This window comes from Petaurus breviceps, unplaced genomic scaffold (genome assembly GCF_028583685.1).
Source record: "Petaurus breviceps papuanus isolate PSGF00001 unplaced genomic scaffold, PetGlider_PUasm1.0 176, whole genome shotgun sequence".
Classification (NCBI taxonomy): domain Eukaryota; kingdom Metazoa; phylum Chordata; class Mammalia; order Diprotodontia; family Petauridae; genus Petaurus; species Petaurus breviceps.
Window position 1 is genome coordinate 3,805,622 of NW_027185771.1, and position 18,078 is coordinate 3,823,699.

The following is an 18,078-nucleotide window of genomic DNA, read 5'->3' on the forward strand; positions in this document are numbered from 1 at the left end:
CACACACACACACACACACACACACACACACACACACACACACACACTCCTGCTCATAGCCTAGCAGAGTCTGCACTCACTGGGTGGATCCAATTGAATAAATATGTAAATCCATCCCACGGAGCTTCAATGAGAAGGGACTGTGTGACTGGAATGAATGATTAACAGCTCTCCTTAGTATCGGAGGGGCTTCAAACAAATGAAAATGCTGCAGGGGGGTCCCAGCCCCAGATTGTAGCATTCAAAATAAAGTAGACAAGCCAAGTTCCCAGTCTCTCCCAAGTCTGGTGCTGAGAAACTCATGGTACCATTCTCTGACAAAGGAGTGGGCCTTAAGCCTCACAATAGCCCACTGGCTACGTAAACTTGCCATCCCTTGTTTGATATATGACTCCCAAAGGCATAAATAGCTAGGTTCCACAACCCCACCCCCTCAAGCAGAAAGAGAGTGAGGTTTATGTGTGTGTGGAGGGGTGGGGGGCAAGGCTCAGAGGCCAGGGGGAATTCCTAATGAGAAAAACCAATTCTCTGGCTGTGATCTAGGGTCATGAGGTCAGTGCCCAGGGCATTTGATTTTTCCTGAACCTGCAGCATCAGTCAGTTGGGACCTAAGGTTAGAAATAGATTTCATTAGAGTTTGTGCTGGGAAAACCTACAAGCTGGCCCAAGCATCTCTCTCTCTCTCTCTCTCTCTCTCACACACACACACACACACACACACACACACACACAAACCTGAGCTGTGTCTGACTTGACTTGGCAGGAAGCACGCTAGCTCCTGAGCTCAGCACACAGCTGTTGGCTCTCCCAGTCGGCCAGCTCACTCACCCCCTGCTCTGTCCTGTCTTCTCTCTACCCTAGGTTTGCACACACACCCACTCCCTCGAGCTGGGTATCTGCGCTCCCCATCATGGACCCGGACCAAAGCTGAACAAAACAGAGAAAAAAAGCATCTCAGTGACTCTGAACTGCAGGCTGGGATCGTGGACACTTTTCTCACTATTGAGAGGCCGAAGGAAGACTAAGCTCTTTTCTAACCTGCCCTAGGAACTGCATTGAGGGGCCAAGACAAGAATGTCCACAGTTGCACTAATCACAAATTCTGGATGATTTGTGAGGCTGAAAATAACCTTGGCCTGAAAGACTCTTCTGGCAAGACCTGTGGGCTGAAGTTAATTACCGAACCCCTCTTCATCTCTGCCCTGACTGCTTCGCTTCCTTCTGTCCCATTTCCAAGAGGTGTGGAGTAAGCTTGGTATGAGCCGAGCCATCCCTCCAGGCTGCCAACGCCCTAGGGTGATGGTTGGCAGCCAGAGGGGAAAGGGGTTGGAAGGATCTGGCAGGAATTCTGGCCCTTTAAGCTCCCTGTCTTGAGGCATACGACGTTGCATTATCGGGCCTTCAGAGCTGGAAAAGGTGTAGGCTGATCCTGCTTTGAACCCAACATTCTGGAAAGGCTGGTCAAAGGAGAGGTAGCGAAAGTCTAAACCAACAGATTCTTCTAAGACACAGTTAAGTGCTATGAGACAAAAGCAAAGCCCAGCCACTGGGCTCTTCCTGCCACCCTTTAGTATAAGCACAGTCTCTTTCCAGTGGCCTTACTCACATCTTCTCTGTGCATTGGATCAAGGCCAACATGTATTTTCTGTGGAATTCTACTGCACCTCTCACCTGGTCAGAAGCTTCGCATCTCCTAGGGGGACTGCTTGGCACCCCAGCGAAACCACAGCAAAATCGGGAACAGTCCCCAATGTTATCAGGAGCAGGTGTGGGAATGACAGTAATGGCGGCCACTTCTCCGACATCTGTGCACTGGTTTAAGGGACCCAGCTTCTCTCTGCTTATCAACTCTTCTGGAAAGTTCCCCTTTTCAGAACTGGTGCTGTCCAGCTCTAAAACGGTTCTGGGAAAAGCTGAAGAGCAGAAGACAGTTCAAACTGGTAACATTGAATTTACTGGTTTATTTATCTCTAGGCTCAGTGGATGGCCTTGAGGTTTCCTTTTTTCACAAAAGTGGCACCGAATTCAGAAGCTGGAATGTTTCTATTAGCAGGAAAAGGAAAATTGCTTTTGTGTTCACATTCTGGAGACTGCCTAGGGGCCGAGGATTTGCTTCTGAAGATATCCAAACTGATTTGATTCTTGCCACACTTGTAGTCAAGGAAGGTGGAGTTGGTGACTACTCTCCTGTTCTCTCCTACCATCAATCCTTCCCCAAAGGGCCTTCCTTGGGTGAGAGAGCCTAGTACTATTATCAGCTTTGTAACCTAGACCCTTTATGACCTCTGGGCTGGGCTTTCCCTCAGTCACCCGATGATTGAGGGGACTCTGGCCTATTCCCTACCTTGCTCAGAACACCAAATAATGCCAAAACTGCCTAAGGAACCACGGCATCTCCCTTAAACAATTAAGGTGGGGGGAGGAAAAGAGGCTCATGAGACACTCCCCCTTTCCTGCCCTACAACCTTAAGGGGTTACTTCTCATGTTCCAATAACATGGATTTCCTGTCCTATACATCATCTCCAGTTAATCTCATGTAAACACATCACACCCTAAAGTAGCTTTGAGCCTGTGGCTGCCTATTACATCCCCACAGTCCTCTGTGTATCCATATGGTACTGTCTGGTTTGGTGTCACCTTATGCTGAAAGGAAGCAGGGACCATTTTTTTCTCGCTGTGGCTTCTGCCCAAAGGAGGGACTTCACAGATGACAACTTCTTGCCAGCTGAGATGTAGGAAAGTGAGGGAGACCTAGGAGTCCTGAAGAGCCGACATCTCTTCTAACAAGAGAGGCACCCAGTCCAGTCGCTTGCTGGCAGTTGGTTCCATGTTTAAATCCCGCTGTACTGAATGGCACAGAACCAGGGTCACAGACTGACACCACAAATGAACTGATGCCATCAAAGAATGGTTTCAGAATAGGATCCAAACTCACTTTTCCTTTGAACCATAGATTGTGGGGACCTTAGACCGTTTTCTTTTCTCCATATCCCGATATGGATACAAATTAAGGTCTTCCAATGGAGATGGAATCAAATAAAGTCGAGTCAAATCTCTGAATTTTGCAGGGCACTGTGCTAAGTGCTGTGGGGGTAACAAGGAAGAAGCAGCCATGGTTCCTGCCCTGGAGCCCCTTGGATATGCCAGTGACAGAAGAAGGCTTAGGGACCGATTCCCTGATTTCAGGGGCTGTTAACCAAGCCACTTCCCAAATGCTCAGTAGTGCTGGCAAGTCGCCAGCTGGCAGATACAGTGGCACCTCTCACTCAAACTGACATGTACATGCCACTGGAGGCTTCTGGCTTCATTCAGCTGGCTGGAATACCTACGCTTGTGTTTTGCCCTTCCCTTCTCCAGACACTTACAAACCAAGAATCTGTTAAGATGAAAACTACCCATTGCATTCAACAAATACGCCATCAGGCCTGCTGTATTCACTGTAATTAACTTCCCCAAAAAGCAGCCCTGTTAGAAAGTGGAGAGATCTACTTCCCTAAAATTATATAAAAAGGACCAATTCCTGGGTTGACCTTTGTGCATTTTCTTCTTCCACCTGCCCTACCACTGGGATATCAGTATAGCTAAGTAATCATGCCAGTGGGTCAAGATACTGAGCAATATGGTACTTGCCCAACACAATAAAAACAAATTTCTCATCTTGTTTTGCTTCTAAACTTTATCACAAGAAGGCAGCTAGATCAGCACAGGACACACCGTCCATTCATCTGTGACCTGTCCCTCTCGTGTATGGTTCATGTAGCAGTTTTCTAGTGTCATTTAAAAACAAAAAAGGTATTAAAACCTCATCCCCTTAATTTTAAGGTGTCTTCTTGGTTTCTAACTTCCTAGTGGACATCAGAAGGGGTTATCTAGAGCAGGATTGCATGTGTAGCAGTGCCCAGGTCAGCTCAAGCTGCCACAGTGGAGGCTGAGGGGGCGCTGCTTCCCTGGAGGAGAGACTACGCCTTTAGGATACCCACAGGCTTTCACATCATTTCCCAAACTGCCAAATGCCACTGAAGCTCAAACAGGCTTATCTGGGTCATGTTCCAGGGAACACTGGCCTCAATTTTCAAGCCCAGAACGATGCTAGTGGTGGGGATTTTGAGAGAGAATTTGAAAAATCTTATTTCTGTGCAATCCAGCTAAGCGACTTAAGACAAATGGACGAGGCAGGAGAAGCCCCCTTGTATAGGACAGTTCTCTTTCTATAGGATGGCTGTGAGTGAGAGGAGTTTCAGGGCCGGAGAATGGCTGACTTTAGCCAAAGACCAGAACAGCATATGTAGGCCAGGTCTGAAAGGAGAGAGCTGAGCAAAGATCTGCTTAATAGACCAAAAACCTACTTATGCTTAGGCTCCTCATGTAATTCAAGTAAAAATTAGGCGTGGGGCCCGAGTTGGCTACACCTCGGTTCCCGACCCACACAGACCTCCTCTGTTTCTTCCTGCTACTCACTAAATGGGCAGAATGGAGGATGCTTGTTTTTCATAGAACATTCCGAGCAGGGGACCATGACACACAAAAAGGATATGAACCTCTGGTCTAAAATCCCCAAATAAGCGCACCCATATACAAGAGTTCTGGTAGAGGGAGGAATGAAAGACTCTGTTAAAAGATTTCTATTCTGTTAGTCTTCTGGTTGACTACAGACCAGGCAATGGTTTTCAGCCTAAGCCACATTAGCAGCTCACAGACCAAACTAGAGAGGAGAAATTACTTTCCTCCTTGTGTTGTGAAGACTTTTTTTCCAACAGGTTTTTCCTTTATCTAATTTTAGTGCATGCTGTGGGTTAGAGGCACACACAGCCTTTGCCCTGAAGCAGCTCACAATTCGGAAGAAACAAAACAGACACATTCATTTCCATTTGAGTATTCCGTGTTTATTGTGTTTTCATTAACTCGTTTGCTTCATGGTTTCTTATTTTATTTGGTAGATTGCTATTTAAAAGGCCATTGCCGATAGCTGAAGTGTTATGTAATATAACATAAAGTTATCATTTCAGAGGGAAAAGGGATTAGAATAAGTAATTCTAACCCACTCCCTCCTTCCCTCCACTTCTAACAATACACACAAAAATAAATGAGGGGTTCTCCAAACTAAAATATAAGAATTTTTGAGTTAGCTAATTGTTTAAGAAAAAGAATGCTCCAGATGTAATTTTAAAAGTTTTTTTTTTTCTTGGTGGGGTGGAAGATATAAAACAAAAAGGTGAAGGGTAAGATAAGAAATTAAGAAAAGGCTGGGAATGACCTGACAGGCCGCAGGAAATGTCTGTCATTATTTTGTGTTGGGTCCAAATAAAGGACCATGACCTTGAGCGCGTGTAATCTGAGTCTGATGAGCCACGTAAGGACCTTGAGAAGGGAGGTGACCTAGATAATGGGGAAGAACTGGGACCTTGGCATTTGGTGGTAAGAGGCTGGGAAGCAGAGTTCAATGTAGGAGTGAGCTCACAGGTGCACAGTCCTGGAGCTGGGGGAAGGGGGGTTGTTATGGGAGGCCTTCTAGTCCAGTCCCCTGCCTTTTAAAGATGGAGAGACTGAGGTGAGTGATTTTGTCCAAGGTCACTACAACGTGGCACACACTGGAAAGAACAACCATAGTCTGTATCAAAAATGAGAGAAGTGAATCCAAGAAATGGGACCCCACAAGTGACACAGGATATGCTGATAGTTTAGACATGTCCAAGACAATGCAAAGATCAGGAGTGAGAATGAGGTGGTCTGCTTCCCACCACAATGGACAGGAAAGAGGAAGTCAAGCTCATATAAGTCTTAGAGCTACCCCAGGGAGAAAAGGTTTAGGGGTCATTCCTAGCAACTGGAGCTCCTAACTGGTGTATAAAAAAAAAAATTACATAAATTTTGTCTGGCATGATTCTGCTGTTCTCTTAGCCAAGCTGTGTAATAATTACAGAAGCTTAGAAAGGAATGCCAAAGTCACTCTTGTCCCTAGCCACAGGGGAGTTCCCCCCAAATGAATGGGAAAGGACAGAAGCATCAATGATTAATATTCCCTTACTTGGGAAGAGCCAACAGAACACAGAACTGTGAGTCTCAGAACAGCTGACATGGAGGAAGATTTTATGGGTTCAAGGTCAAGGTCGGGACCATGAACCTCAACATAAGAGTTCTTTAGGCTTTACAATAAGACTGGTCTTAAATTGCTTCCCCAAATTATAACATTAAAATCCCAGCCAAGTCAAACAGCCATTGTTTTTTGATCCAACTCCTATATTTTTCTGCATATCTCCAGAGCTTAGTACAGCACCTGGGACAGAGTAAACACTCAGTAAATGCCTTAGTAAAAAAAATTGAAACGATCAGATATCACACTTTGTCTCTTTAGCTGAGAGATATCCCAAAAGGCATGATGTCAGGCACGGACCTAAGAAAATCCTCCCTTAGAATCTGACATTTTCCTGTAGTCAAACCCCATGAGGCGAGCTGACTGGCTTTAAAATAGCAATTTTCTGAGTGGAGAAATGCTGCAATGGCAGGTCCAACAGTGATGCAGGAAGTATTATTCATCTAAGCAGCTGTGAGAACTCGGTCTTCCTTATGGCCTTTGCTAGTTCATGAACTTCCCTATATCCCCCTTCAAATGAGGTAGGCAGCTATAAGGAGTCCTCATCAGTCCTATTTCCAACGAGTCACTTATCTATCAAAAGTCATGACAGGTGGCGTGCAGCTTTCTCTGTCCAGTGTGCTATGTGTAAATTGGCAAGACGGCCTTTTTAGAGTTAGCATATTCTACCCCACCTGCTGAAAGTCATTCCCAGTCTAGCTCAGGCATTTCAGTTAAACAGCACAAGCCAAAAATCACTCCCATTGAAATGCCAAACTGTCTAATAGACAACGGGTAATGAGACTTGGGTCGATGCTATTTCTGAGAAGTGGGCTTGTATTTGTCTTAAAGAAGACCTAGCGTCCTTATTGAAAACCAAAACCAAAACCATGGTGTCAGACTATGGCAAACAACTAGACTGCCCCCTTATTATTATGAAGCTTCTTATTTTACGCATTTGAAGTAGACCCATTTTCTAGTTATCTAATCTCAGGGTCTCACTCCCTACAAATGATGTGTGCTTGCTAGCTGGTACCCAGGAGGATGAAGGCAAGAACGACCCTGCTTCCAGACATCGTGGGTGACATGGCACTATGGCTTTTTTTTTTTGTTTGTTTCCCCTTTCAAATATCTAAGTAAATTAGCCTTCCCTAAAAGGCAGGTCTTGACAGACCTTATGTTGTAAAGTACCCATGGCCCTTCAAGATGAGCTGTGAGGCAATCACTGAGCACTTAGATAAAAGAGAAGGGAAGAGGAGGGAGAAGAAGAGGAGCTCATTAGACAGAACAGTGCCTGGGGCTGGCAGTCTTTCTGGCCGAGGAAAGGACAGACTGGGGAGCCAGATCACATCCTGACAGTGAAATCTGTTGCTCAAACTTTCTTATACAGGACAGCCATTTAAAGTAGAAAGAGTAAAGGTAGGCAGGGGTGGGGAACCTGTGGCCTCGAGGCCATGTGACTGAAACTTCAGTCAAAGTGCTGAAAGTAAGGGCCTGGAGGGCCATGTGGCCTTGAGGTCCACATGTTCCCCACCCCTGGACAGAGCATGTAGTACTCCCAATAAGTGCCCAACACAAGAAAAGATAAGCTCCTGAAAGTCAGCTCCAATTTCAAATGGATTGAATCTACCATTCTGCAAATTCAGTCAAGCTTTGGTGAAGAGAAAAAGACCCGATAACATATATTTCACAAACAGGTAAGGTTGAAAATGTCTATTCTCAGCTGGAAATTGAGAGGCTTTTTTTGCCTGGACATCTAGCAAATGGAGGTATAAGGGCTGGAAGCTCACATGGTACCTGACGTGAGCAGCGTCACAAGCTCAGAGCTGGAAGGCCATCAGAGATCCCTCCATTTTACAGATCCAAGGAGAGTTACACATGCAGTAAGGGACAGAGCCTGGATTAGAACCCAGATCTTTGAAAGCCAAATCCAGTGCTCTTTCCATTGTTCCAGGCTGTTTCTTTATATATCTTTCAAAGAAATGTTTTGGGAAGACTTTAAAACAAAATTTTCCAGCTTTTCTCAAACATAAGTTTTTCAAGTCAAATTGTAACCAGACAAAGCTGAGAAAACACCAGCACTTAAGCCTACTGGCACATGACGCATGGCATAACATGCCATATGTAGACCCCACCAACTTTCTCATGTAAGCTAGCTAGGGTCCTGAAACAAGCTCATTCAGAAGTTCTTGATTGTTGAGGGGAACAGAAAACAGGAATGGGATACCAAGGAAGTCAATGGCCTCTTTCCTTAATGATTTTTAGGGAGAAAGAAATCACCATTTCTTCTGGATGACTTGGGCATCCACCAAACAGAAAGCAAAGGGCTGGATTGGACAGGTCTCTCAAGAACGTCTCAAATTTCTACAATTTTGCATAAGAATCAAATATAGGTGTAGGCACTAGGGGCTAGAAAAATTCCTCAAAGACTTTTCTTTTTACACTTTTAATCCCACTGGCAACTGGTTTGGAAAGAAAAGCTAAGGGGACTCAGTCAAAAGAATGATTTTCCTAGCCTCCAGATTCTGAATAGGATAAAATACTTCAAACATCTATACTCTGTAACGATTTCCCAAACCAAACACTGACTTTCATAGAGAAGGAATAAAGAAAAAACATGAGCTTCTTTCACAGTTCAAGATATAAGAAAAGAACGAGATCAAGGACCAACTTAGAATAAAAAAAATTAATTAACTGCAGTGCTTGATGTCACCAACCTCTTTCAAAAGAAATGAAGACAGTAGCAGGAGTAAGAGGGGGTGAGGATAAGAAATCTGGCACGTCAAACAAACAGTCTTGGCAGGAGGAGGCTCCCTTGGGTTCAACTTCCTGGCTTCCATGACATGGTGAGTATGAGCAGCAGAGCATAAGACCCTGTGGGAAAGGTGGTCTGGGCAGGGTCTGGTTGGTTGGGCCTTCAGGCCTCAGAAGGCAAGCCTTCAATGCCAGTACAATACAATACCCAGAGTTTAATGTGAGACTGCCATGGTAGGTGCTGGAACTCCAAATGGCACCTTGGAGGGAAGGCCTGGAGTACTGAAACCTCTGCTGACTTCTTGGAGGAAGCCAAAATGGTTCTTTAAAAAGATGAACTGTGTCCCTCATCTTCAGGGCAACAGCCACCACAGCGAGCCATAGTGACAGGAAGCTCTGAAATCCAAGAGCAAATGGCTGAGTCCACAGCCCACTGCCCTCAACACACCATTGCTCCTCACAATCTACCATCTCTGGTCTGGCTGGATTCAGCTTTATTCTAATTTTTTTTGTTTTTGGAGGGCAATTAGGGTTAAGTGACTTGCCCAAGGTCACACAGCTAGTTAAGTGTCTGGGGCCAGATTTGAACTCAGGTCTTCCTGACTCCAGGGCCGGTGCTCTATCCACTGTGCCACCTGGCTGCCCCTTTTTACTTTTTTATTTTTTGTTTATGTTTTTGGATTCAGCTTTATTCTAGTAAAAAGAAAAAGGAGGCTTTTGCAAAATCTCACCATTTCCTCTGTCAGACAGCTTAAAACTGTCTTCTTCTTAATTTGAACACTTTTTCCTACTTGGGTCTTTGGGGTTGGTCAATAATTTCCTCCCCCTCTTGGATATTGAAACTTTAACCCATATTTCAAAGTCTTCATGAAGGACAAGTCAGGAAGGTTAACTGCCAAGTCATATAAAAAATCCTCTTTCCCAAACATTTACCTGCTTTGTAACTTAACCACTGATTTCATTTATTTATGGTGGGGAGAGAAGCAATGTCCTTTTCTCCCTCCTAGTTCTCTAAGTCTATTGTGAAGCCTTTCCTGTCTCTTGTTCCTTTATGAGATGGAAAGCCTATCTTCCAATGGGAGCTGTGGCTTATTAAATAAAAGGCCCCTGCCTACCCTGTGACTCTAGCCCCAACTCTTCAGACCTATTGTTCTCACTTAAGGATGAGAGCTAAGACCTGCACACCACTCAAATGCTGGTTACTTTCTTCAGCTACCTCCCTGGCTGGACATCAATTCCTGCAATTGCTTCCTGCAAGTTTCAGGAATGAGAAATCCTGGTTTGTTCCAAAGAGCCCTTCTCTCAAACACCCATTGGTATTTAAAATGTACTTTAATTTTCTTTCCTGTGATTCTGGCAGCTGCTTTCCAAGACTTTCCCGCTGACAGGCAGAGGTGCTGGAGGCCACAGCCCCAGAAGTAAAGTGAGGAGAGTGGGGACATTCCCCAAAGCACAAGAGACAAATGCTCGGAGGTCTCAGTTGGTTTACACAGTACTTTCCTGGACTTGTTTTCCAGAGCTTTCTTCTGTGCGCTCTCGGTTCCAGTCCTTCAGGCCCTCTGGAAGGGAAGTGTCCTCCTCCAAGCTCCCCATGCCTTCCACAAACTCTTCATAAGTAGATTTCTCTCCAAAAGGCCGGGGGCCCAGCAGTTCAATCATGTCTGCCTTTTCAAGTACTTCCTTCTCTAAGAGACGCTTTCCTACCTACAAAAATCAGAAACAAAACTAGTAAAGTTAAATGCACAACAGAACCACCAGGGCTCTCACCTTTCTCCTCAAAAGATGGAGAAGACAATCTCTAAGGAGGCACAGGTATGGTCACTGTTCTAGACTCCCATGCTGGAGGGGTCATGCTGCCAATGGTAACTCCCAGAGCCCCGATGACCAGCCCTCTCCAGTGACCTGCCCGGAAGCACCATCTAGTTAAGTGTCTGAAGCTGGATTCAACTTCAGGGCTTCCTGATGCCAAGAAGACGTGTCCCAAGGCTACATCAGACATTTTGGTGTGAACATAATCACCTGGCATCCTAAGAGTGTAGTGGGAGTGACAACACCACCACTCTGGGTCTAGCACTTGAGTAATCTCTTCTCCGCTAAGTCTTTAGGCTCTTATTTACCTTTTCCACCTGGTCCCGACACTGAGTCAGCAATTCCAAAGTTCTGGAATAGGCAGAGTTAATCAGGTGACGCACTTCCTCATCGATGAGCTGGGCGGTCGCTTCACTGTACGGCTTCTCCACCAGGGCTTCCCCTTGCCTCGGTAAGTCAAATGATACTTGGCCTAGCTTCTCACTCATCCCAAACTGGACGATCTAGACGGAAGCGGCAGAAGAGGGAGGGTAAGGCTGCTGTGTGAGATGCACTGACAGGTTCTCCTCGGCCCAAGGGAGGTTACCTGTGCATAGGCGCTCTGGGTCACTTTCCTTAGGTCATCCTGAGCTCCTGTCGTGATGCGGCCAAAGAACAGCTGCTCAGCCACTCGCCCCCCTAGCATCATGCACATCCGATCAAAAAGCTGCTCCCGGGTGTAGAGGTACTGCTCCTTGGGCAGGTACTGTGCGTAGCCGAGACCCTTTCCTCGGGGGATGATGGACACCTGTAAGGCACCCCACATCCAAGGCAGTCTGGTTACATGACCAATGGCCACATACAATCAGCTGTCTGACTGACATGATCAAATGACAAAAGAGATGTCAAACCACTTAGAAAAACAAAAGTGAGAGAATGAATCTTCCCCACGTGAATTAAGAGTGTTCTGCACGTAGTGGGTCAGAAATATCACTAATCTATGGACCTGCCACTGGAGCTGAAGCTTCCTTATGAGTTAAGGACCATGCCTTTCACAATGATGTCGTATGCAAAGCAGCTGAGTAAAGACATGGGGTTTGGGATCAATAATTTTAGATGTTTTGGGGCTTCTCTGGAATGTTAGGTAACCTTTTGGAATCAATACTCCAATTCTCCTGCTACATGATTCAGTAAATTCTATGGAGAAAAAGACAGCAGGGATAAAATGGCTTCCTTACTATTACTTAAGGCACAGGACTGTCCAATCCCATCCCAGGGATTAACTACTTAGGTGATCCTGGTCAATCATTTAACCTCTCAGGGCCTCAGAATTCACATCTGTAAAATGGGGATAATAAACACAACCATCCACCTCACAGGGCTGTTATGAAGATTCTCAAGAGCTATGCTAGTGATGATCATTCCAGTAATCAGATTGCCCTGGGCTGGGTCAAGGGCACACTGACCTTCAGTAAGGGATCAGCATGCTCCAAGAACCAACCCACAACAGCATGGCCAGCTTCATGGTAGGCTACAGTTGTCTTCTCATTGGGCTGGAGAACTTGAGTCTTCTTCTCAAGGCCTGGGGAAGTGTGGGGCAGGGAAAGAAACAGATTAAAGCCCACGCTGTATGTAGACTCATCTGCTGATTTGGGATACCACATTACCTCTCTTTCTCTTTTTTTGCTTTTTGGAGGGGGGAATGCAGGACAATTGGGGTTAAGTGACTTGCCCAAGGTCACACAGCTAGTAAGTGTTAAGTTTCTGAGGGCAGATTTGAACTCAGGTCCTCCTGACTCCAGGGCCAGTGCTCTATTCACTGCGCCACCTCGCCACCCCACCCCTCTCTTATTCCAAATGGAGCACGTCAGGAACTGGCAAAGAAAATCCTCCTAATATCCTTGACAAACTTAATCTTTCTACTCTGTTTATTCTCTTTGACGTTCTTTAAGACCCAAGTCAGACAAATCCTCATTTCCTTCTTAATTCTATCTTAAACAATAAGAGGGGCAAAGCAAAGGTTTTGGCTTAAAAAATAAAAGTGGAAAGAAACACTTTCTCCTTTTATAAAGAAATCTTGTCTACCTAATTTTGAAAAAAAGTGAGATCACCACATCTCTTTGTCCCACCTAAGATTTCCCATCCCACATTTCCCTAATTTGCCACTTTCTAATCCTTTCAAACTAGAGGTTGTCACCATCCATTTATACATGGTGCCCTACTTTAAAAAGCTATGGTTCTGGGCTAGCTGGGACTTGCTGTAAAGAGGCCACAGAGTAACACTGCAATCTATTACTGAGAACATAGTAATGCCACAAAAGTAACGCTGGAATTAGGAGGTAGGAAACCCAGCTTGTAAACAACTAAAAGGAAGGGTAGGTAGGCCACAGGGAAAGTAAAGGTGAAAAAGGTAGTCTACTATATTTTATAACTGATAATTACATCCACCAGAAACTTACATAGCTAGTGATAAATTAACTCATTAGAACTGCTGAGATACACAATTAACAAGTTAGAAAATGAACAACCTTTAGTTCTCATGTCTGCTTCAACCCTTTAATTCTACTCCCCCCACCCCCCCTTTCTGTCAAAAAAGAAAAAGAGGCAGAGCACAGTTTGTCTGTCCCTTTGCTTCTGCTTCCCAGGGGAAATTTCTCTTGCTTTACCTATTTTTGATTACAGTTCTGCAGACAAATCCATCTGCTCCAAGCCTTGATTATGCATGGCCTTGGATGAGACTCCCCAGAGCCCACTGCTTCCTGTATCCCAGAGAAGCTGTGACTGAGCACTCCCTGAACAGACAGCAGAGATCCAGCCCATAAGACTCACTCAAGGAGAACACGTTTATTTCCCATCTCTGTCCTGGCCAGAGGAAGAAAAAGAGGCAGCTGTGTCCCAGCTAATTGTTACTCTTTTGGTGACCAAGTCCTGGAAGCCAGAAGTCCTGTGGAGGAACTCCCTGTGGCTTCCGGTTAAGCTCCTCCTAGGAAACCATCCTCATCCTCAGTTCTGCCCTCTCCCTCCACGGTTTCTGCCCCACCTTCCTAAACCCTATTTGGAAGTCGAAGCAAAGCCTACAAAGAATATTCCTAACACCCTGCTTGGGAGCACAACTTAGTGAAGGGCCCCATGTTCTCACTGTCTCTGAAAAGGGAGCAGATGTCACCCTCTTGCTCCAGGCCGGGGCTCACCTCCAATGACTCTCTCAATGGCCTGTTCAAAGTGCTTTTCTTGAACAAAAGCATTCAGATGACGAGCAGCAATCAGGGCAGCTTCATTACAGACATTAGAAATATCAGCACCTGAGGCAGGGAAAGCAGACCCTCAGACAGGAAGCCCAGGGACTGGCCAGTCTGGTTACAGTACAGAGTGTCCAGCAGAGTGCATGCACTGCCACCCCCCCTCCCCCAAACACCAGGCCTAACTCTGCAGCAAAGGACTGGAAAGGAAACGGGAACAGCTTCAAACATAATTATTTTTAGCTAAGTTTTAAAGACCTTTCCTTGGGACACTCAAGAGCTAAAAGCAAGTGAGTAGTGGGGTGAAAGAGTCTCATTTTCTAGGCTCCAACAAGGCAAAATTTCATGGCATTGAGAATTTTGAACTAACACTCAGGACTTTTTGAAATGGAAACGGACTCGTATCGGGGAAGAATGATGAGAAGTTTCCAATTTCCTGATGACTGTAATGGCTCCTGAACATGTGTTATTTTCTGTAGCTTGGAAAGTGACAAATTTTGCTTTCTGAGAGATTTACACTCATAAGCACAGATCCATTTTATATCTATCCTATGTGGCCCAGGAGACAGCCACAACATGCCAGTGGCACTTTTTTCTTTCTTTTTTTTTTTTGGAGGGGGAAGGTAGGGCAGTTGGGGTTAAGTGACTTGCCCAAGGTCACACGGCTAGTGAGTATTAAGTGTCTGAGGTTGGATTTGAACTCAGGTCCTCCTGACTCCAGGGCCAGTGCTCTATTCACTGTGCCACCTAGCCACCCCAGTGGCACTTTTTTCAACACTAATTCAAACAAGGATCAAAACCAGGCAGACAGTCTGGTCAGCTAGATCTCCTGCTCCAGAGACTAACAGCTCTGGACTCCTCAGAAGATGGTAAAGAATCACTATGAAAACCCCTGACCAGAGCAGTGGGAATGGCAGCTTTAAAGCTGTAATAGGGAGCAACGACAAATCACCCACAGTTGCTGCTCAGTTTCTAACACCAATCAAAGAAAACAAAAAATCTTGGTGACTTATTGCTATGTCTTAATTTTGGTATATAAGTGGGCATCTGAAGTCTGGGAGAGGGAGGAGAAGGGAGGCGAGAAAGTATATTCTTGGCACAAACTGGATCAGATCTTTCATCAGAGCAGCCCTTGTGGGTAACTGATGCCAAGTCTCTTTGCAAGAGCTCTGCACTCCTCCCTGTGCAGCAGACAAATATAAATCTCTACATGTGAATTTACCTAACAACAAAGATCAGGTCCGCAAATAGCAGCTATCTCCTCCCTCCCCCAGATGATGGCTACGTCTTCTAATGGGTTCCGGGCCCCTCCCTGAGAGAAAGAAAGGGTGAAGTTCTGAAGAAAGAGTAGATGGTGACAGCACACAAATCACTCCTTCCAACTTCTAGGGCAGGTGTATTACAGTGGGGATTGGATCACAGGAGAGGAAAAAGATGATTCTCTATGTTGGTGGGGGCGTGAGAGAAGAAGACCATGGAAGCCATTATGGACCTTTGAACAGGAGGAGTGACAAGGGCAGAAAGACACAGATTCTTGGGGCTTAGATTCTCTAAAAGGGGTTATTTTCATGCCTAGTGAATGTGTACGCTCACATACAGACACACACATTGCTGGGTACTTATTTTAAAAAGGAGATAAAACCCAGAGGAGAATTTGTAGCCAATGTCAAAACCTGCAAAATGAAGATAAAATCTTTTCTCCTTAGAATTCCAACCCTAAGACATGATGTGAGCTTGGTTTTCTATAGTAAAGACCTACATTTCAAGACAATTAAAAACAATTCCAAATCCTTATGAATTCACTTTAAAAACTACTAGGTAAGATCGTCTCTGGAGCTTTTCAAATTTCTTAAGTGACTCAAAATTCCAAAGACCAAGCTATATGGTTACTGACAATGTTGACACAATTTGGACCAGTTTCTTCCCTATCCCCTAAATAAAAAAGCACGCCATAAAAAAGTTTTCTCCTATTTTACTACCACATATACGATACTTACCAGTGAAGCCTGGAGTCAGAGCTGCCAGTTTCCTAGCCAGGGCGTCCCTGCCAATATTTTCATCCAATCTCAGTGGACGAAGGTGGACTTTAAAGATGGAGCATCTGCCTTTTATGTCGGGGGGCCCTGCAGAACAAGGAAGAGGCGGGATTAAAAGTGGAATACATGTCACAAAGGTCAGAGCTGGGTTGTTTCTCCTTGCTTCAGAAAGCTTCACATCCAGTGCAATGAGGAGACTGCTTTATAAACACTACAATGGAAGCCTGGTGATACAGTGCATCGGAAATATGAACAAATGAAGGAAAAGAATTAAATGATTACTAGGTGCAAAGCACTCTGGACAAAAACAGAAAAGCAGTTCTTGCTCTCCAAGAGTTCAGATTCTAAAAGGAGGAGACAACACACACTGGGAGTTTCAGCTGCAGTTCAGCTGGAAAGGCCTCTATTGTCCTTAGGGTGCAGAAGCAAGGCAGATGCTAACTATATAAATATGAAATCAACTTTCTTTTTGGAGGGGGGAAGGCAAGGCAATTGGGGTTAAGTGAGTTGCCCGAGGTCATATGGCTATTAAGTGTTAAGTGTTGACGCCGGATCTGAACTCAGGTCCTCCTGATTCCAGGGCTGGTGCTCTATTCACTGTGCCACCAAGCCGCCCATGAAATCAACTTTCAATTCTTGGAGCCACAACAAGGGAGCAGCAGTGTGTACCAGGAATCCCAAGAATTGGAGGGGTCCTTGGAGGTTAACCCCTCACCCAAGCAGGAACAAATTAAGTATCACATTAAGTCCATTTCATCTACAGAAAGCCTGCCTAGAAAAATTACTTTTTGTTTGCTGATATCTCTAGTCTACTCCATTATAACCCCTACCTGTTAAGTTCTACTTCTTTTTTTTTCTAAAACTTTCAAATAGTGTCAGTTTCCCTCTGAGAGTCTGGTCATGAGGTTATACCTATTATTTCTTGTAACTTAAAAATATCTCCTTTCTGAAAATTCAGAATAAAAGTCTAACTCTGCCTGGCACGCCTTTGTTTAGCTATGCTAAATTTTAAGAGCTCAAAGAATCTCCTTTCCTCAAGATTTCTGCTGCTTCCATTTCACCAACCAGACCTTCCCTTCCTGGTAAGAATTATACTTAAATGCAGAATTTTTCTTTTGGACATCGCTAAGGTGGGAAATTGTTTTGCTTGTCTATACACGTGTATAATGGATTTTGTTGTTCATGCTTTTTCAATGCAGGGAGGTAGGTGGGAAAGGATTTGGAGCAGAAAATAGAGTTCAGTTTTAAAAAAGAATTAAATGTAGAATAACCATTCCTGTGTTTACCTTCAAAGGCAATGAAATTAGTAAGATAAAAAAAAAATTATCAGATGCAAAAGGATTGCAAACTACTATCAGCAACATGAAAGAATGCCCCAAATCACTAATAATAAAGAGAAAATCAAAACAACTTTACAGTTCCACCTCACAGCCAGCAAATGAGCAACAATGAAAAAAGATGGGCCCAGTCTGTGGTGAAGGGGGTGGAGAGCCAGGAACGCTCATGTCCTGTGGGCTGCTCTTCTTATGCTAGATTTAAGCTGATTCATACTCTTTGACCCAAAGATTCCACTGCTTCTAGAAAGCTAATGTCAAAAAGAAAGGCTCCACACACATAAGAATCTTGAGAGCAGAACTTTTTTGGGGAACAAAGAACTGGAAAACAGATAAAACTACGGCACAAGAATGTAATGGGGTAACATTGTTCTGAAAGATGGATACACATGCAGGGATTTATATTTGTCTGTTGCACAGACTTAAGTGAGCCCAAGGAGAAGTTAAGTCAGCAGGGCCATGTAAATAACCTACACAATGACCACAAAAATGGAAGGGGAAAGAACGGGCACAAAACAGGAAAAGCCAAAGAGGGCAAAACTATAAAGAACCAGCTTGGTCCAAAGACCTCCTTCTGCTCCTTGGCAGCACCTGAGTCACAGGTGGGGGACAATCCGGGGAACACCAGGTTTTTCTGATATGTTCAATGGCTTTAATGAATCTTTTCTTTAAAGATCTCCCTGTGGGTAGAGGGTGGCTCACCAGGTGGGGGAGGGGAAATGAGACTTCACAGTGACTCTCACAGAACTAGGTACCAATAACTCTTTTCATCTCTGGTGGTTTTTTGATTTGTTATAATCATCAGTGTGCTGGTGGCAGCTTGTACCAGCAGCTGATTATTAAATTTTTAGGAATT

The 18,078-nt window shown here is 44.7% G+C and overlaps 2 protein-coding genes across 2 annotated transcripts in view; one reads left to right on the forward strand and one right to left on the reverse strand.

The window, feature by feature from the left end:
• DBNDD1 (dysbindin domain containing 1) overlaps nt 1-3,816 on the forward strand; it is a 21,436-nt gene extending 17,620 nt beyond the window's left edge. Inside the window, exon 4 of the mRNA XM_069085508.1 lies at nt 862-3,816. Coding sequence (XP_068941609.1) covers nt 862-1,025 — 164 coding nt within the window. The 3' untranslated portion in view covers nt 1,026-3,816. The remainder of the gene's footprint in view (nt 1-861) is intronic.
• Nucleotides 3,817-4,862: 1,046 nt separating this feature from the next.
• The window catches only part of LOC138159288 (mitochondrial inner membrane m-AAA protease component AFG3L1-like), a 35,362-nt gene continuing 22,146 nt past the window's right edge, over nt 4,863-18,078 (reverse strand). Inside the window, exons 12-17 of the mRNA XM_069085502.1 lie at nt 15,850-15,975; nt 13,805-13,915; nt 12,080-12,195; nt 11,221-11,421; nt 10,943-11,137; nt 4,863-10,529 (exon numbers count right to left, since the gene is read on the reverse strand). Of these exons, the coding sequence (XP_068941603.1) occupies nt 10,311-10,529; nt 10,943-11,137; nt 11,221-11,421; nt 12,080-12,195; nt 13,805-13,915; nt 15,850-15,975 (968 nt within the window). The 3' untranslated portion in view covers nt 4,863-10,310. The remainder of the gene's footprint in view (nt 10,530-10,942; nt 11,138-11,220; nt 11,422-12,079; nt 12,196-13,804; nt 13,916-15,849; nt 15,976-18,078) is intronic.